This window comes from Pogoniulus pusillus, chromosome 10, assembly GCF_015220805.1.
Source record: "Pogoniulus pusillus isolate bPogPus1 chromosome 10, bPogPus1.pri, whole genome shotgun sequence".
NCBI classification, from domain to species: domain Eukaryota; kingdom Metazoa; phylum Chordata; class Aves; order Piciformes; family Lybiidae; genus Pogoniulus; species Pogoniulus pusillus.
Genome location: NC_087273.1, coordinates 35,466,093 through 35,482,210, shown reverse-complemented (window position 1 = coordinate 35,482,210; position 16,118 = coordinate 35,466,093). Strand labels below are relative to the sequence as shown.

The 16,118-nt window shown below is 44.2% G+C and overlaps 1 protein-coding gene across 1 annotated transcript in view; it reads left to right on the top strand.

Annotated features, from left to right (window-relative positions):
- The window catches only part of PIEZO2 (piezo type mechanosensitive ion channel component 2), a 375,190-nt gene that overhangs the window by 150,242 nt on the left and 208,830 nt on the right, over positions 1-16,118 (top strand). The window contains exon 4 of the mRNA XM_064150231.1: positions 14,284-14,326. Within this exon, the coding sequence (XP_064006301.1) occupies positions 14,284-14,326 (43 nt within the window). The remainder of the gene's footprint in view (positions 1-14,283; positions 14,327-16,118) is intronic.

Sequence of the window (16,118 nt, the reverse complement as noted above, 5' to 3'; positions counted from 1 at the left end):
TCCTTGGTTCCTTGTCTTATTACTGTGCACCACTGAAAAAGATTGGCCCTATGCACTTGACACTCACTCCTCATATATTATAAACATTGATCAGATCCTCTCTCAGCCTTCTCTTCTCCAGACTAAACAGACCCAGGTCTTTCAGTCTCTCTCCATAGAGGAGATGCTCAACTCCCCCAGTCGTCCTCGTGGCTCTGTGCTGGACTCTCTCCAGCAGGTCCCTGTCTCTCTTGAGCTGGGGAGCCCAAAACTGGACACAATGCTGCAAGTGTGGTCTCACCAGGGCAGAGTAGAGTGGGAGAAGAACCTCCCCAGACCTGCTGGACACAACTTTCCTAATGCACACCAAGATGCCATTTGCTTTCTTGGCCACATTGCTTGCCCATGGATAACTTGCTGTCCATAAGCACACCAAGGTCTTTCTCCATGGAGCTGCTTTCCAGCAGGGCAACCCCTGCTTTGTTCTGGTGCCTGCTGTTGTTCTTCCCCATCGCAGGACCCTGCACTTGTCTTTATTGACCTTCATGAGTGAGTTTGCCTTCACCCAGTTCTCTAGCCTGTCCAGATCTCATTAGATGGCTGCACAGCTTGGCCATCCCCCCTCTTCTGGAGACTAAATACCCCAGTTCTCTTAGTCATTCCTTGTAAGACTCGTGTTCAAGGCCCTTCCCCAGCATTGTTGCCCTTCTTAGGACATGCTGCAGCACCTACATTTCCTAGTGTCCCATCCTTTCATCTCTCTTCCACAATTTCTTACATATAGATGTGCTACTGGGGACATATTTGTTCTTTAGCTCTCCTGTTTATCTGTGCTACAGAGGTCAGGAAGAAGCATTTGCCCACCTTTCCTTCTGATGAGACAAGAAGTAACTTCCTTGCCACTGACACATGGCACACGTTCATTGCTGCAGGAAACTAGGCTGACATGATCCTTCATAACAGTATATTATGTTACAAGAAAACTAGGCTGAGGGTAGCTCTAGACATTGGAGGGATGCCTGCCAGCTATGCTCTGAAGTCAAATCCTTGCCTCTAAGTTACTTTTTAGCAGACAGAACAGTGCTGGTTGGGGTGGGAGAGGAGAGAATTACTCTGCCAACAAAAATGGAGGAGAAAAAAAATCCATTTTCTTCAGGTAATGAAAAATAGCACTCACTACAAGTTTTCCCTAAGTTCTTTTTGTTTTCACTTTGAAAAGCAAAGCAAATCCAGTCTTCAAGATTTGAAATAGGTCCCATTTAGTTATTAACTGGCCTCGTTTCAGGAGGCGTGGAGTAGAACTTTGATGCTCTTAAGCTCAGTGACGCTCTGACTTGAAGCTGTCATCCCCCACGGCAATAGCAGGAAACGTTGCCTTCCCCAAGGCTGTTTCTGAGAGCTTTGACACCCTTTCCAGCTGTAAAAAAGAGAATAGGAGATTGGTTTTGTCTGTGGACCATCTGAATGTTTCTCCATTTACTCCTGCAAAGTCATTCTTTGCTGGTGCCTTACAGAGTTCTGCACTGCACAGGGTGCAAAGTCCTCTTCTTCATCTTAGGGTTGTTGGGTTTTTTTTCAGTGCTCTGTCACAGAAAAAGAGGAGCAGCTCTAGTGTGATGGTTTGGGTGTTCCTGCCCCCCCACACTTTAGAAATCACCCAGACTAGACTCAGCTGGCTCTGGAAATATGAATGAAGCTTATTACTTACAGCTGGCACAATATACAAGCAGAGATTTACAATATATATACAATTATATACAGAAATATACAAGGTAAAAGGTAATACAGAAACACAACTCCCCTCACAGAAATCTGAGTCCCCAGGAGGGGCTCTCAACCACCCCTGCACCTTCCCTCTGCCCCTCTCAACCTTACCCCAGTCCCAAGGAAGAATGGAGGTTTGGCCAGGGGGTTAGGAAGCAAAATGGCTTAGCCCAAAATGGAGGGTGAGGTTAGAGAGCTGCAGCTCAGCCAGCAGCCCCAGTGAGAGTGGTGCCGAGAGTGTTATCTATGTTTTGACTTATGTTTTTATACATCTCAGCAAGGCTGTGAGCAAAGTAGACATCCCCATTGTTTTCTTTCCACAGCCTGTAATCTAATTCTTCTCACCAAAACATTCTAGCCTGCTTCAAACTGGCACTCCTAGGTAGAAAACCAAAGTAAGAGATGCCAGGATTCATTCAAATCTCCAGTGTCCTTGGAAATTTCTACCTGAAGGGGGCCTACAGGAAATCTGGGAAGGGACTTTCTACAAGGTCTTGTGGTGATAGGATGAGAGGGAATGGATTGAAGGTTGAGAAGGGCAGATTTAGACTGGCGATTAGGAAGAAATGTTTACAGTGAGAGTGTTCAGACACTGGAAAAAGTTGCCAAAAGAGGCTGTGGATGCTCCCTGCCTGGAAGTGTTCAAGACCAGCTGGGATGAGGCCTTAAGTAATCTGTTCTAGTGGGAGGTGTTCCTACCCATGACAGGGAGGGTAGATGATCTTTGAGGTCTCTTTCAACCTGAACTATTCTGTGAATCTTTGTTATCTCTTGTTACTTGTCTCCGTTTCAGACAGACTATGCATGTCCATTGTTGCAAATCATCCCAGTTTTTTCTGTAGGCCTTGATCCAGGCTCTAAGACAATGACCTTACCATCACACAAAGTCATCTGGGATTTGTCCCAGTTGGCATGGTCTGACCAGTGAGATGCTGGATCGCTTACGGCCCAGGTACTCCAGGGAACATTTCTCATCGTGTTGTCTACCTTAAGTTAAATGATCAATCTGAAAAACATTCCTCTCTTAGCCCTTCCATTCTGATGCAGATCAAGATCCAAAGAGTCCCCATTTATTTGCAGGAGCTTTGCTGACCCTTCTGGGCTCCCAGAGCTCCAAAGGAATGTGCAGACTGGAAGAGTTCACTTCCAGATACAGCTTCTAATCGCTTCACTGTAACTGATGTCTTCTTAGTACTGATTTCAAAGCACTGTGTATCTCTGTGCACATACAGTTTTGGTACTGTTGCTCTTTGCACTCTGTTCCAAGTCTGTTCATTTTATTAGTGAAAGTTCCCACTCATTAATGTCTCCTTGGAGGAGAAGTAGTGTTTTTGCTGGTGGTTATTTTTCCGGTTAACATGGAATGAGTCAAGATTTCTTTTTAAATAAGAAGGCAATTTTTGTATCTCATGATAACAATTTAATAGCTTCCTTACAGGAGAAAACACACAATAAATCTGTCCCAGGACAGTGCTGTGTAGGGGTCAAATTTGTACTCTTTAGTCAGTCAAAAATCTGTCGATAGCTGGTGTGAGTGGAAGGCAAGTAAAGGCTTGCAAGGTCTTGTCTTTGTTCTTGGTATGACCTTGTTATATCTCAGGGAATCACAGGATGGTGGGGGTTGGAAAAGTCTCTGCAGAACATCTAATCCAACACCCCCTTTCTAAAGCAAGGTCAGCCAGAGCAGGTTGCCCAGGATGACAATGGCCAGGTGGGTTTGGAGTCTCTCTAGAGAGAGATTCCTGTCTGGGCAGCTTGGTCCAGTGCTGTCACTCCTACAGCAAAGAATTTTTGCCTTATGTTCAGATGGAACCTCCTGAGTTCCAGTTTGTACCTCTTGTCCTATTGCTAGACTCTGGTGAACAGACTCTGGCCTCATCCTCTTGCTCCTCACCCTTTAGATATTCATCGGCATTAAGAAGATGCCCTCTCAGTCTTCTTTTCTCCAGGCTAAACAGCCCCAGGTCTCTCACCCTTTCCTCCTCAGAGAGTTGTTCCAGTCCTTTCCATCATCTTCATAGCCTTTTTTTCTCTCCAGTAGTTCCTTCTTTCTCTCTAACTGGAAAGCCCAGAACTGGACACAGTACTCCAGATGTGGCCTCACTAGGGTAGAATATATCTATGTATATAGTCAGAATCCTAGATCAAATGCCCTCCACTTCTGTTTTAGTGGTGCTTTTAGACCCTGTGTTATGCACAACGCACCATAACAGGCCAGAATTTCCCTTATTCCTTCTCCTTAAGAAATTGGTTTAAGAATAAAATAATCTCCTGTTTTGCCTTGTGGAAATGGCTCCCTGAGTTTTGTGAGGTGTGCAGCTGTGCTGAGCATCCAGTCCAACCCTGCTTGTACATCAGACCAGTAGAAAGGCTTCTGCTTGCTGTAGCAGATGGGCTACAGCCCAGAAAATAAGCTTGAAGATGAGAAACCTGACCTGCCCCTTCATCCCTTGAGGTACTGGAACTGGAAAGCTTCCCTGGGAGCACTGGGTGTGGTGGGGTTAGCTGCATCTGCCTTAACACAGTGATCGGGGAAAGGGGGAAAGCAGTTAATGCAGAGTCCCTGGCTGCCACATGAGAAATGTTTTGAGTGAGGGTTGCTGGGGATTAGCTCTGCTCTGCTTGTGCAGTCTGACTGCCCATTAGTGGTTATGTGTGCTCGGAGTGAGGTTTAGTTTCATGCGAAAGGAATAAAGTTTGTTCACTTGGAGATCACTCTGTCCTGCAAATCAAAGCATGGTAAGAGACTTGTCTGAGAAATAGGCTCCTGATCTGAATTAAAACACCAGTATGGGCACAGCAGCGTGGTGCCATGCGGTATTGAGACCTCACTGTAAATGAAGGCCATGGCATCACCCCTGATAATCACAGAGTCATAGAATCAACCAGGTTGGAAGAGACCTCCAGATCATCCACTCCAACCTAGCACCCAGCCCTAGCCAGTCAACTAGGCCATGTCAACAAGTGCTTCATCCAGTCTTTTCTTGAACACCTCTAGGGACAGTGACTCCACCACCTCCCTGGGCAGCTCATTCCAATGGCAAATCACTCTCTCTGTGAACAACTTCCTCCTTACATCCAGCCTATCCCTCCCCTGGCACAACTTGAGACTGTGACCCCTTGTTCTGTTGCTTATTGCCTGGCAGAAGAGACCAACCCCACCTGGCTACAGCCTCCCTTCAGGTAGTTGTAGGCAGCAATGAGGTCTGCCCTGAGTCTACTCTTCTCCAGGCTGCACACCCCCAGCTCCCTCAGACTCTCGTCATAGGGTGTTCCTGTGGTGGTCAAATTGCAAAGTGCTGAGTGCAGGATGAAGCCCTGATTGTTTGAATTAAAGAAGAGGAAGCATAAGAGAGATTTATTTCTCCAAATGGACAGATGGATGCTGAATGCTGAGGTAACATTGTCTGATGCCACTTCACTGAAGAGTCATCATTTCTGTAAGAGGCAAGTTGTATGGAACTTGCTATCCAAGGTACAGGTAAGTGCTAATAATACCCCTGTGGTACTGTAGGCCAGTCAGATAAAGTCCTTTCTCATGCCACATGCATTTTTGGAGTCAAAACTGCTAAACCCAGCAGTTCTGTATTGAATAAAAAGCAAAAAGAAAAGTAGGAATTGTGAGAAAACATTATTTAGGGTTTTGGTTGTTTGGGAGAAGATTGAAGTTTGCATCTGGGAACAAGCAGCTCAGAATACTGTTAATAATACTTGAAGCTGCTGAAATCAACATGTTCCAAGCTTGGCATTTTTTATCAGTGATAATTATGTACATTTCAGTCCCAGTTAGTAATTAGTAAGTATTAAGTTGATGATAGAGAATATCTGAAGGGGGCCTACAGGAGGGCTGGGAAAGGACTACTTACAAGGTCTTGTAATGACAGGACAAGAAGTAATGGGTTTAAACTGGCAGAGGGAAGAGTTAAACTGGATGTTAGGAAGAAGTTCTTTCCAATGAGGGTGGTGAGACACTGGCACAGGTTGCCCAGGGAAGCTGTGGCTGCTCCCTCCCTGGAGGTGTTCAAGGCCAGGTTGGATGAGGCCTTGAGCAACCTGTTCTAGTGGGAGATGTCCCTGCCTATGGCAGGGGGTTGGAACTGGTTGATCTTTGAGGTCCCTTCCAACCTAAACCCTTCAGTGATGCTATGATTTTATGAATATACAGCAGTTCCCTATTCCACTGGAAACAGGCTGTGAAAGCTCAGGTGGTTTCTGTGGCACAGAGAAGCTCTAGGAAGACAAGCCAGTGTGTTCTTTGAGTTGTTTGAGAGGTTTTAAGTGTGGATTCAGATACTTGGATCCCTGGACAGTCTGCTGAGGCAGGACTCTGAGAACTATTGCTCACTTAAGTAACTGAATGGAGAACCTGCAGTGGAAAGGTTTTCCATATCTGGAGTATTCTATATTACTGTTGTGTATCTCCTTAATATGTGAAAGTTTGATGGGGTTTGCTTGGTTATTTTTATTGTTGTTGTTTTGTTTTGGGGTTTTATTGCTAGTTTTGGGGCTTTTTGGTTGTTTGTTTATTTGGTTTTGTTTGGGGATGGGGTTTTTGAGTTTCATTTTTGTTTTTTTTTCCTCTTTTCTGTGGTAGAAAGTGCTAGCAAATATTACATGCTTCAGATCCATGGTGGTTTTGCACCACATAGAACTTTGGGATTTGTCCTCCAAAAGTAAATTCCCACACTTGCTGAGGATATGAAGTAAAATCAAGTTACTGTTTACAAAAGTAGGCTAAATATGAAAGGTAACAAATATATACAAATACAAATATACAACTATACTGCATAGATGCAACTCTGGAGGGCCAGGCCCAGAGAGTGACAGTGAATGGTGCCACATCCAGTTGGCAGCTGTCACTAGTGGTGTTCCCCAAGGATCAGTGCTGGGCCCAGTCCTCTTCAATAACTTTATTGATGACCTGGACAAGGAGATTGAGTCCAGCATCAGTAAGTCTGCAGAAGACACCAATCTGGGAGCAGGCATTGATCTGTTGGAGGGTAGGAGAGCCCTGCAGAGCGACCTTGTCAGGCTGGGTGGGTGGACAGAGGCCAATGGGATGAGATTTAACAAGGCCAAGTGCAGGGTTCTACACTTTGGCCACAACTACTCCAAGCAGTGCTACAGGCAGGGGACAGAGCATCTGGAGAGCAGCCAGGCAGAAAGGGACCTGAGGGTACAGAAGAGCACACTGTAACTCCAAACTACATAGAATCTTTCAAACCAGTGGAGTGGGATAAATATATCTCTTATATTTTGTTCAGCCCCTTTGAGAGTAGAGTCCACTCCCCTGGACTCTCCTAATTCTCTGGAAAGCTTTTATTTACAATTTAGGACCCTAGTCCTAAAACTGTAAAATTTTGAAAGGGAAATAGTCTGACTAGTATCAAATCAGCAGTTCCTCTGGAACTTTTCTTCTTCAACATGTTAGAGAAAAGATCAGTCTAGTTACTATTCCAAGACTATCTACCTCTTTCTAAGGTATCAGTGCCATGCCTGAAGGTAGCATTTTGTGTGACTCTTACATGTGGTACCTTGCTAGTGCCTTTATAGAGCCAGAGTGTCTCTCTGTGATACTTACTGATGGGCTGTAATTTTTTTTACCCTTGAGTTGAAGTAATTTACAGATACTTTCTCCTTTGCCAGTCATTTGAGATCTTCATTGGTTTTGTTGTGTTTTTCCCTCTGGCCCTCATGTCAGATCAAAGTGAGAAAAGGATGCGAGAACTACTATTTTTAAAGAGCCTCAGGGGCAGGGCTGGACACAAGCACATAGATCTTAAAGCAGCCACTGCCTCTGGAGAGGTGGAGAGATAGCAGGACTGTAGGTAATCATTGCTCACAGTCACAGGGACACAAATCCATATGCAGTGGGCATGGTATAGATGTGTGGGTTTGCTGTGCATTTACAGTGCATGCCAGACTTCCTCGTGAACAGCTACAGCCTTCTGCTGTGCTGGCAGGTGGGGGCATGATGTGGCTAAAAGTGGAACCTCTGTGAGTGGCTGAAAATTACTTATGCAGTATTTTTCAGCAGCTTTGGACACTTTTCAGGTCTGGCTGGACAGGGAGCTGGGCAATCTTATCTAGACTGCTTCAGACAAGAGCCATCGAATCATAGAAAACAGAATATTTGGGATTGGAAGGGACTGTTAAAGGTCTAGTCTAAGCCTTCTGCAGTGAGCAGGGATGTCTTCAACTAGATCAGTTTGCTCAGAGCCCTGTCCAGCTTGATGAAGGATGATTCCAGGGATGGAGCATCTGTTACCTCTCTGGGCTACCTGGGCCAATGTTTCACCACCTTCAGCATAAAAACTTTCTTCCTTCCATCTACTCTGCACCTCTCCTCTTCTAGTTTAAAACCATCATACCTTGGCCTGTTGTGACATTTCCTGATAAAGAGCCCTTCCTCATCTTTCATCTAGGTCCCTTTAGAGAAAGATCCCAAGAAAATCTTCTTGAAGCCTTCTCTTTTCCAGGCTGAACAAGCCCAGGTCCCAGCCTCCCCTCACAGCAAGAAGGTTCCAGCCCACCAGTCATCTTTTGGCCTCCTGTAAAAGGAAATGTTGGACCAGATGATCCTTGATGTCCTTTCCAAGCTGATACTGTGTGATTCTATGAATATGTTGTTCTGTGTTTTTCCTAGCCTGCCATTGCACTTCAGCAGTTAGACAGTTTCATGGTTTGTAAAGAGTAGCCCAGCAATGGCTTATGAGTCCTCTCACTCATAGCAAGTTCCTAGTAAGCAGAAAGTTGTAACCAACCCAAATACAATACAAAAGGTGGCATGTAAGTGCAAGCCTACCTGTAAAAGATTACAACTTCAGGAAGAGGTTTTTCTTTTTATTTCAGAAAATCTTCAGGATGTGATTCAGCAGGGAGCTCATTCTGCCCCTGTGCATTCTGCCCCTGTACTCTGCATTGGTTAGACCACACCTTGAGTACTGTGTTCAGTTCTGGGCCCCCCAGTCTAGGAGGGACATTGAGATGCTTGAGCATGTCCAGAGAAGGGCGACGAGGCTGGGGAGAGGCCTTGAGCACAGCCCTACGAGGAGAGGCTGAGGGAGCTGGGATTGGTTAGCCTGGAGAGGAGGAGACTCAGGGGAGACCTCATTGCTGTCTACAACTACCTGAGGGGTGGTTGTGGCCAGGAGGAGGTTGCTCTCTTCTCTCAGGTGGCCAGCACCAGAACGAGAGGACACAGCCTCAGGCTGCGCCAGGGGAGATTTAGGCTGGAGGTGAGGAGAAAGTTCTTCACTGAGAGAGTCATTGGACACTGGAATGGGCTGCCCGGGGAGGTGGTGGAGTCGCCGTCCCTGGAGCTGTTGAAGGCAGGATTGGATGTGGCACTTGGTGCCATGGTCTAGGCTTGAGCTCTGTGGTAAAGGGTTGGACTTGATGATCTGTGAGGTCTCTTCCAACCTTGGTGATACTGTGATTTAATGTCCCTGGTGGTGTTTGGTCAGTGGTTGGACCTGATGATCCTAGAGGTCTTTACCAGCCAAAACGATTTTAGGATTCTATGCAATCTCATATTCTTACACTCATGCTAGGATTTCATTGAGCCTATATGTAAGCATGGTGTGCATTTCAGCATCGTTCCTCTTAAGTGTAGCAGTAATTCTGGAACTTCAGCTTTTGGAAGATTTTTAAAGCTAGCACTGTTAATGTGAAACAGAATCTTTGGAACAGATGGGGATGGTCAAACACTCTGAAGCAAATGCTTGGAACAAATGCTTAACTGCATGGCTACCAAATGAAGGCATTCCTATAAGCAGTTGTGATGGTTTTGACACGGTGGTAAAACACAGAATGCAAAAAGAAGCCAAATAAACTTTGCAATGAAAGTGTAGCAGTGGACAGAACGTGGAAGTCAGCAGGTGAATGTTTTCCATAGTCCCAGCAGAGACAAAGTCTGAGTTCAGTAGCCAAATTCCCATTGATTTGGAGCAGGATTAAGTCTTTAATTCATGAAAAACTCCTGTTTTGATTTTAATGAGAGTTACATGACTTAACTCCTGTTTAATGTCTTGGAAGCACTGGGTAAGGTTTGAACCAAATAATAAGTTTTCTACTCCTTTAATAGCATTATTCTCTTAGTGCTGCTGTTACCTCAGGGTATCTATTTTTGGCTGTCAGGGCTGTGTAGAAGTTGATACTGTTGAGCATAGGATTGGCAAATCTTAAAGCAGAGTGTTTAGATCATAAACATTTTAAAATAAGACTCCATAAAATAGATTAAAAAGAAACTATATTTTTTGAATATGAAATGTTAGTTGTGTTCTTGGCAGGCTTCGCTTCACAGGAGTCATATGCATTTCCAAGAGTATTCTGCTAGCCAGCCACAGCAAAAGAATGTTTCTAACCAATGGAGACACAGTTCTCTTTTTCTCTTTTGGTTTTATTTTCCCCCTCTCACTCTCTTCTGTAGGACTCTTTATATATCATGCAACTGAAGTGAAGCCAGTCATGGGGTGAAAAATTCATGCAACTAGTGGAAAGCACAGACACACTGACTGAAGATGCCAGTGCTAGCCTGTGCTCTGAGATGTGCTGTTGAAAGCACAGACACACTGACTGAAGATGCCAGTGGTAGCCTGTGCTCTAAGATGTGCTGTTGAAAGCACAGGCACACTGACTGAAGATGCCAGTGCTAGCCTGTGCTCTAAAATGTGCTGTTGAAAGCACAGACACACTGACTGAAGATGCCAGTGCTAGCCTGTGCTCTAAGATGTGCTGTTGAAAGCACAGACACACTGACTGAAGATGCCAGTGCTAGCCTGTGCTCTGAGATGTGCTGTTGAAAGCACAGACACACTGACTGAAGATGCCAGTGCTAGCCTGTGCTCTAAGATGTGCTGTTGAAAGCACAGACACACTGACTGAAGATGCCAGTGCTAGCCTGTGCTCTAAGATGTGCTGTTGAGATGTCTTTTCTTCAGTCTTTGAATATTCAGAATTCAGAACCTGTTGAGTACTTTTTTAGAGCCAGCAGGATTGCATAAACTGTGTGAAAGATTGCTTGCATCTGCCCTGCACCGACCTATGAAGGGGCATTGTCGTCTCTTTAGCAATGGATTGATTCATCCATGCTGCATAGAATCATAGAATACTTGGAGCTGGACGAGACCTTAAAGATCCTCCGGTCCAACTCCTCCTTCAGTGAGCAGGAACATTGTGCAACTGAAGCAGGTTGCTTTGAGCCCTGCCTGACCTGACCTTAAGTACTAGTTTCTAGTGGCAGGCATTCTGCAACCTCTGGGCAGTCATGTCAGTGTTTCACCACTCTATGTAAAACACTTTTTCCTTCTATCTAGTCTAAATCTCCAGTTTGGGGTTTTATTTTTCTTAAAACCATCCCATCTTGTCCTGTTGCAGTAGGACTTGCTAAAAATTGTCCTTATCTTTCCTGTAAGATCCCCAAATTGTCTTTATCTTTCATGTAAGATATCCTTCGAGTACAGAAAGGTCACAAAAGGGCCTCCTTGGAGCCTTCTCCTCTCCAGCCTGAGCAACTTCATTTCTCTCTGTCCTGGAGTCCTGGGTAGCCCAAAATTCCTCTCCCTCTGTGGTTTGAATGGGAGAGGAAAAGGCACGAAAAACCTTTCCCCCCTTCATGTGAAAGAGCTGACATGGGTCTGGACCGCCCTTTCTCTCAGACAGCATGGCTAACCTGTGAGTGTGGTTTCTTGTGCTATGCATGATTTTTGGTTGTCATTTTTATTTGAAATGAATGGGTCTGAGAAAGTTGTCCTGCTTTAAAGATGTCTTTAGAGGAGGAGTTCTGATAAAATATGGAGGTAGTGTTGATTAAAGGTGTTGTATGTAGGTAGTTGTGCAGGCAGAAGTCTTGCCTCACTCAAGCAAATAGAGGTGCCACAACCAAAGCTCCCTGTGCTGATCAATGTGCTTTGTTCAGTTATTCCAAAACAGAACTTGTCTCATTCTTTTCCATAATGTGAGGGTAGAGCTTTCTCCAGCTCAGCTTTGAAGCTTCATATCGCTGTGTGCACTGCTGGATATGGGCCTGAAATCCTGGCATGGTTTGCATCCAAGTGGGGACAACTAAAAGTGTTGCTGCCTTGATCAGTGGCTATAGCTGTTACAGTTCTGAACAGAAAAGCTTTGTGTGCATTGCCCTAAAGTGTCATAAGAAAAGGCTTTTTAGAGTCCTTCATCAAAAATATGTGTGAATGGAGTTTGAAGTGTCTGGCAGTGCGAAGATGAATGAAGAAGGAGATCCAGAAGAGGATAATGTGGCATACTGACCACATTTGGAATCAACCATGGAGCCCTTAGCCAACCAAAATTCTTCCTGGATGGAGTGAAACGTTGGACTTTGGCTGATTTTAGGAGCATATACTGAAACGTTGGACTTTGGTTGATTTTAGGAGCATATACTGAAACGTTGGACTTTGGTTGATTTTAGGAGCATATACTGAAATGTTGGACTTTGGTTGATTTTAGGAGCATATACTGAAACGTTGGACTTTGGTTGATTTTAGGAGCATATACTTTACTGTAGTTTCTTTTCCTCTTTCTAAAAACCAGAGATTAATACAAGGAGTTTATTTTCCATAGGTCCATGTTAACTTCTTTTTTTTAGCTGCCCAATTAGGAACTGTGAAGGCACAACACAAGTCTATAAAGAAATTAACTTTTGGGGGGTTATTAATATCAGTTTTTAATTGCTGAGCCTGTGATTTGCAAACCAGACAGATACCAGGTAACATTGTGCAGAAAAATGGTGTCTTTACTTCAGGAATTTTGCCAACTGGCATTTTGCTAAACAGAAAAATTTAGTCAGTTGTGTTGAAAGTATTCTGGTGCTAGGCTTAAAGCAAACAAACAAACAACTCAAAACCCAAACCCTCAAGCCCAAGACTTCCTAGAAGTTTAGTTTTGAGAGTCTTATCTAGATGGGCAGTAGAGTGTCCTGAATTCAAAGATGAAAAGCACCTACTAGGTCTTGCTCAAATACTGAACATATTGCAAATTAGAGATAAATACTCTACTAAAATGTGGCAGGTCATTGATTTCTGAGATGATATCTTTAATAGCATGGAAAAGTAATGATGCTAAGACATACAGCTGCAGGGTTTTTTTCTGGCTGATGGTATCATGGCACAGCTTTTCCCATACTGCTTTGGATAAATGTGACTTGGCTTGTCAGTGGAAAGGATCTAATCCATGATTTTGTTATAGTCACTGCACAATATGCATTTAATTCTGAAATTCTCCACATTTAAACCAGACAAAGCTCCTTTGTTCCCATCTTTCTGCTTTTTCTGAACATTTCTTGGAAGCTTTGCTGCTTGTCTTTGAGTTTCTCTGGTGCTACTAAATGTCCCTTGCAGGCAACCTGTCTGTTCTTAGTTTATATTTCTCTTTGGGTGACAGACTGCATCAGTAACAGCAGTTGTTGTCACTTCTCTGATTTCACATTAAATACAATGAAGCATTCAAAAAGAGCTGCAGTTTCTTACCTTGAATGCAGGCCTGTTACATTTCCCACGGGACTGCAAAAGGACAGAGGGCAAACTATGGCCCAGCCTCGTGTTCTCCTACCTATTTGCCTTACAGCTCTGCATGATTTGAGAAACTTGTGCTCTTAGTAGCCTGTATTTAGAATGACCACGTAATGGTAACAAGGAAGAGACTGGAAATAAGCAAAAGGGTTGGACTTGTTGATCTTAAAGGTCTTTTCCAACCTGAATGATTCAGTGATTCTAAAAAACTACCAAGATCTCAAAACTGGTCATGCATTTCTTGCAGCATGGGGGGAGTTATTTTTGAGAAAAACTAGGTGGAAGTTGTATCAGACATACTGAGGGCAATTCTTTGAGGTGCCTGCCCATTAGGAATCATAAAATCATGGAAGCAAAGAGGTATTTTACCTGCAAGAGGACTTTGGGTTCATCAAGTCCAACCATTAACCCAACACTGCCAAATTACCACCTAACTATGTCCCTCAGCACCGCATCTCTTTGAGTAGTCTGTGGGCCTGAGCCCTTGATGACTTTCAGGGTCTTTTGCTGCTGCTTGTATGAGCATGAAGGGTTAAACAATAAAGCAGAGCTAGATCTTCATGCTTCTGCTTAAAAAGAGAAGGGCTGGATTTCAGAAGGAGTTGTAAAGCTTTCAGCAGGAATCAGGCAAACACTCCAGTAAAATGAAAAGCTGAAATGTGAAGAGTGCGTGATGTGAGATGCCAGCTCAGCACTTTCAGGAGTCATGTACAGATCATGTTGCTCTGGGAGACGAGACCACCCTTGGAATTGCAGTCAGCTGTGGCAGTGGCCGGCTGCTTTGCAATCTAAAGGAGTTATATGGACTGATAGCCCTCCACACCCTCTGCTAACCTCTTCACAACACTTCTTCACTGGGGAAAACAGATGTTATGTGCAAGTACTTCTGTAGGGGGAGGGGGCAGAAATCACCTTGCTACACAGATCCCAGCTGCACGAGGAGAGGAGTAGGAGTGTGCAGGCAGTAACAGCTCCTTACTGAGGGTGTTTGTTTTTTCTCCTCTGTGTATAGGTTCAACGTGGGAGAAGACATTACGGCAGATTGGTTTTGAAAGGTAAGCCACAAATTTGTTTCCTTTCCAGTGCAAAAAGAGAAGGAAGACAAACTGCATGGGCGAGTTTGCAGGGTCGTTTATTTTAGCTTATAGAACATATCTGTGACATCACATTTAGAGAGGAAGTTATGCAATGTCATGCACATCTATCTTCACCTTTCTCCTTTATGTCCTCTTTTCTTCCCTTAGTTGTTCTGAAGCAACACGTTCACCATATGAATTTGGCTCACAATGGTTTTTTGCTGGCCACTCTATAGCATGCTAGTATGAAAAAGGTGACACACTGTTTGGGCAGAAGTCTTACTTCTGAATGAAGATACTGCTCTTGCTCATAGTATTTTTTCCATGAAACTTCTAGCCTGTGACATAGTAGTTGACAAAAGTAAATGGAGTTGAAGCGGAACAAAGCTGGCAGAGTGCTATTTAACAACAGAGGAAAAATCAGAATTCAGCATTCCTCCACTGCAAGAGCTTCTTGCAGCCCAACTTAACCACAAGGTCATCATCACACTAGAAACATATGTCTGTCTTGGCAATTGAACTAGGCCAAGTGCACTCAAGAGTGATCCGATGTGGAGATTTGGATGGGTTTAAACTGGCGGAGGGGAGACTTAAACTGGATGTTAGGAAGAAGTTCTTTCCAGTGAGGGTGGTGAAACACTGGAACAGGTTGCCCTGGGAGATTGTGGCTGCTCCCTCCCTGGAGGTGTTCAAGGCCAGGTTGGATGAGGCCTTGAGCGACCTGTTCTAGTGGGAGGTGTTCCTGCTTATTGTGGGGAATTTGAAGTAGATGATCTTTGAGATCCCTTCCAACCTAAACCATTCTGATTCTCTGAATTGCTACCTGTATTCTATGGCTTGACACTGCCAGTGGGAAATGGTAGATTTATTTTCTGTTAAGGTGAGTTCTATTTGTGGCAATTTGCAGCTTGTGAGATGTTTCAAAACAAGGGCCCACCCCAGCTGTGTCTATCCAATGTACATACCACATGAAACACAGAGAACTCTTCAAAGAGTGGATTACAGCTGAAAAGGAGCAAATATATGGAGTACTTACCTGAGAGAAGGTGAATGTGTAGAAGGGATAATGTGCAGGTTCCGTTATTGCCATCCTAGTCTGAAAAGCAGAAAGGCTCTCAGGTGGCACTTCTGCACCCCGAGGGTTTGATTGTCATCCTGGAGTAAGTTTACTTGAAGCAGCACGTAGTTAGCATGGGTGGAGTGAAGATTTGAGCACACTTGGCTTTAGCTATGAGCATATTCTCATAGCAGCTTTTTAGAGGAAAACAAGAAAAATAAAGTCCTTTAAACAGGTAGAACAAGTAAGATTTGGGTGTGAGATGAATATGTCAGGCACCGTCCCTGGGGGTCTTCAAGAAAAGACTGGATGAGGCACTTGGTGCCATGATCTAGTTGACTGGATAGGGCTGGGTGATAGGTTGGACTGGCTGATCTTGGAGGTCTCTTCCAACCTGGTTGATTCTATGATTCTATGATTCTATAAGTTGTCTGACTAAAAGGTCCACGAGTAACATTTAGTTAGTAACATGAAGTTCTGTGTTAACTCCTTTATAGCAATGTTTGCTTAATAGCATATTGTGTGTGGTTAAGATCATGCTTAATGTCTACTCTCATTTGATACAGCCTTTGTTCTCCCTTAAGGAATAATTCCCAAAGTAAACAAAGGGATTCACATGGCTGTATGTAATACTTTGATGCAAGAAGTGCCCTCAGCTTACAGCCCCAGGAGTAGACATCTTGGATTTTTGCAGGTCTCCCAAACCTAAGGGTT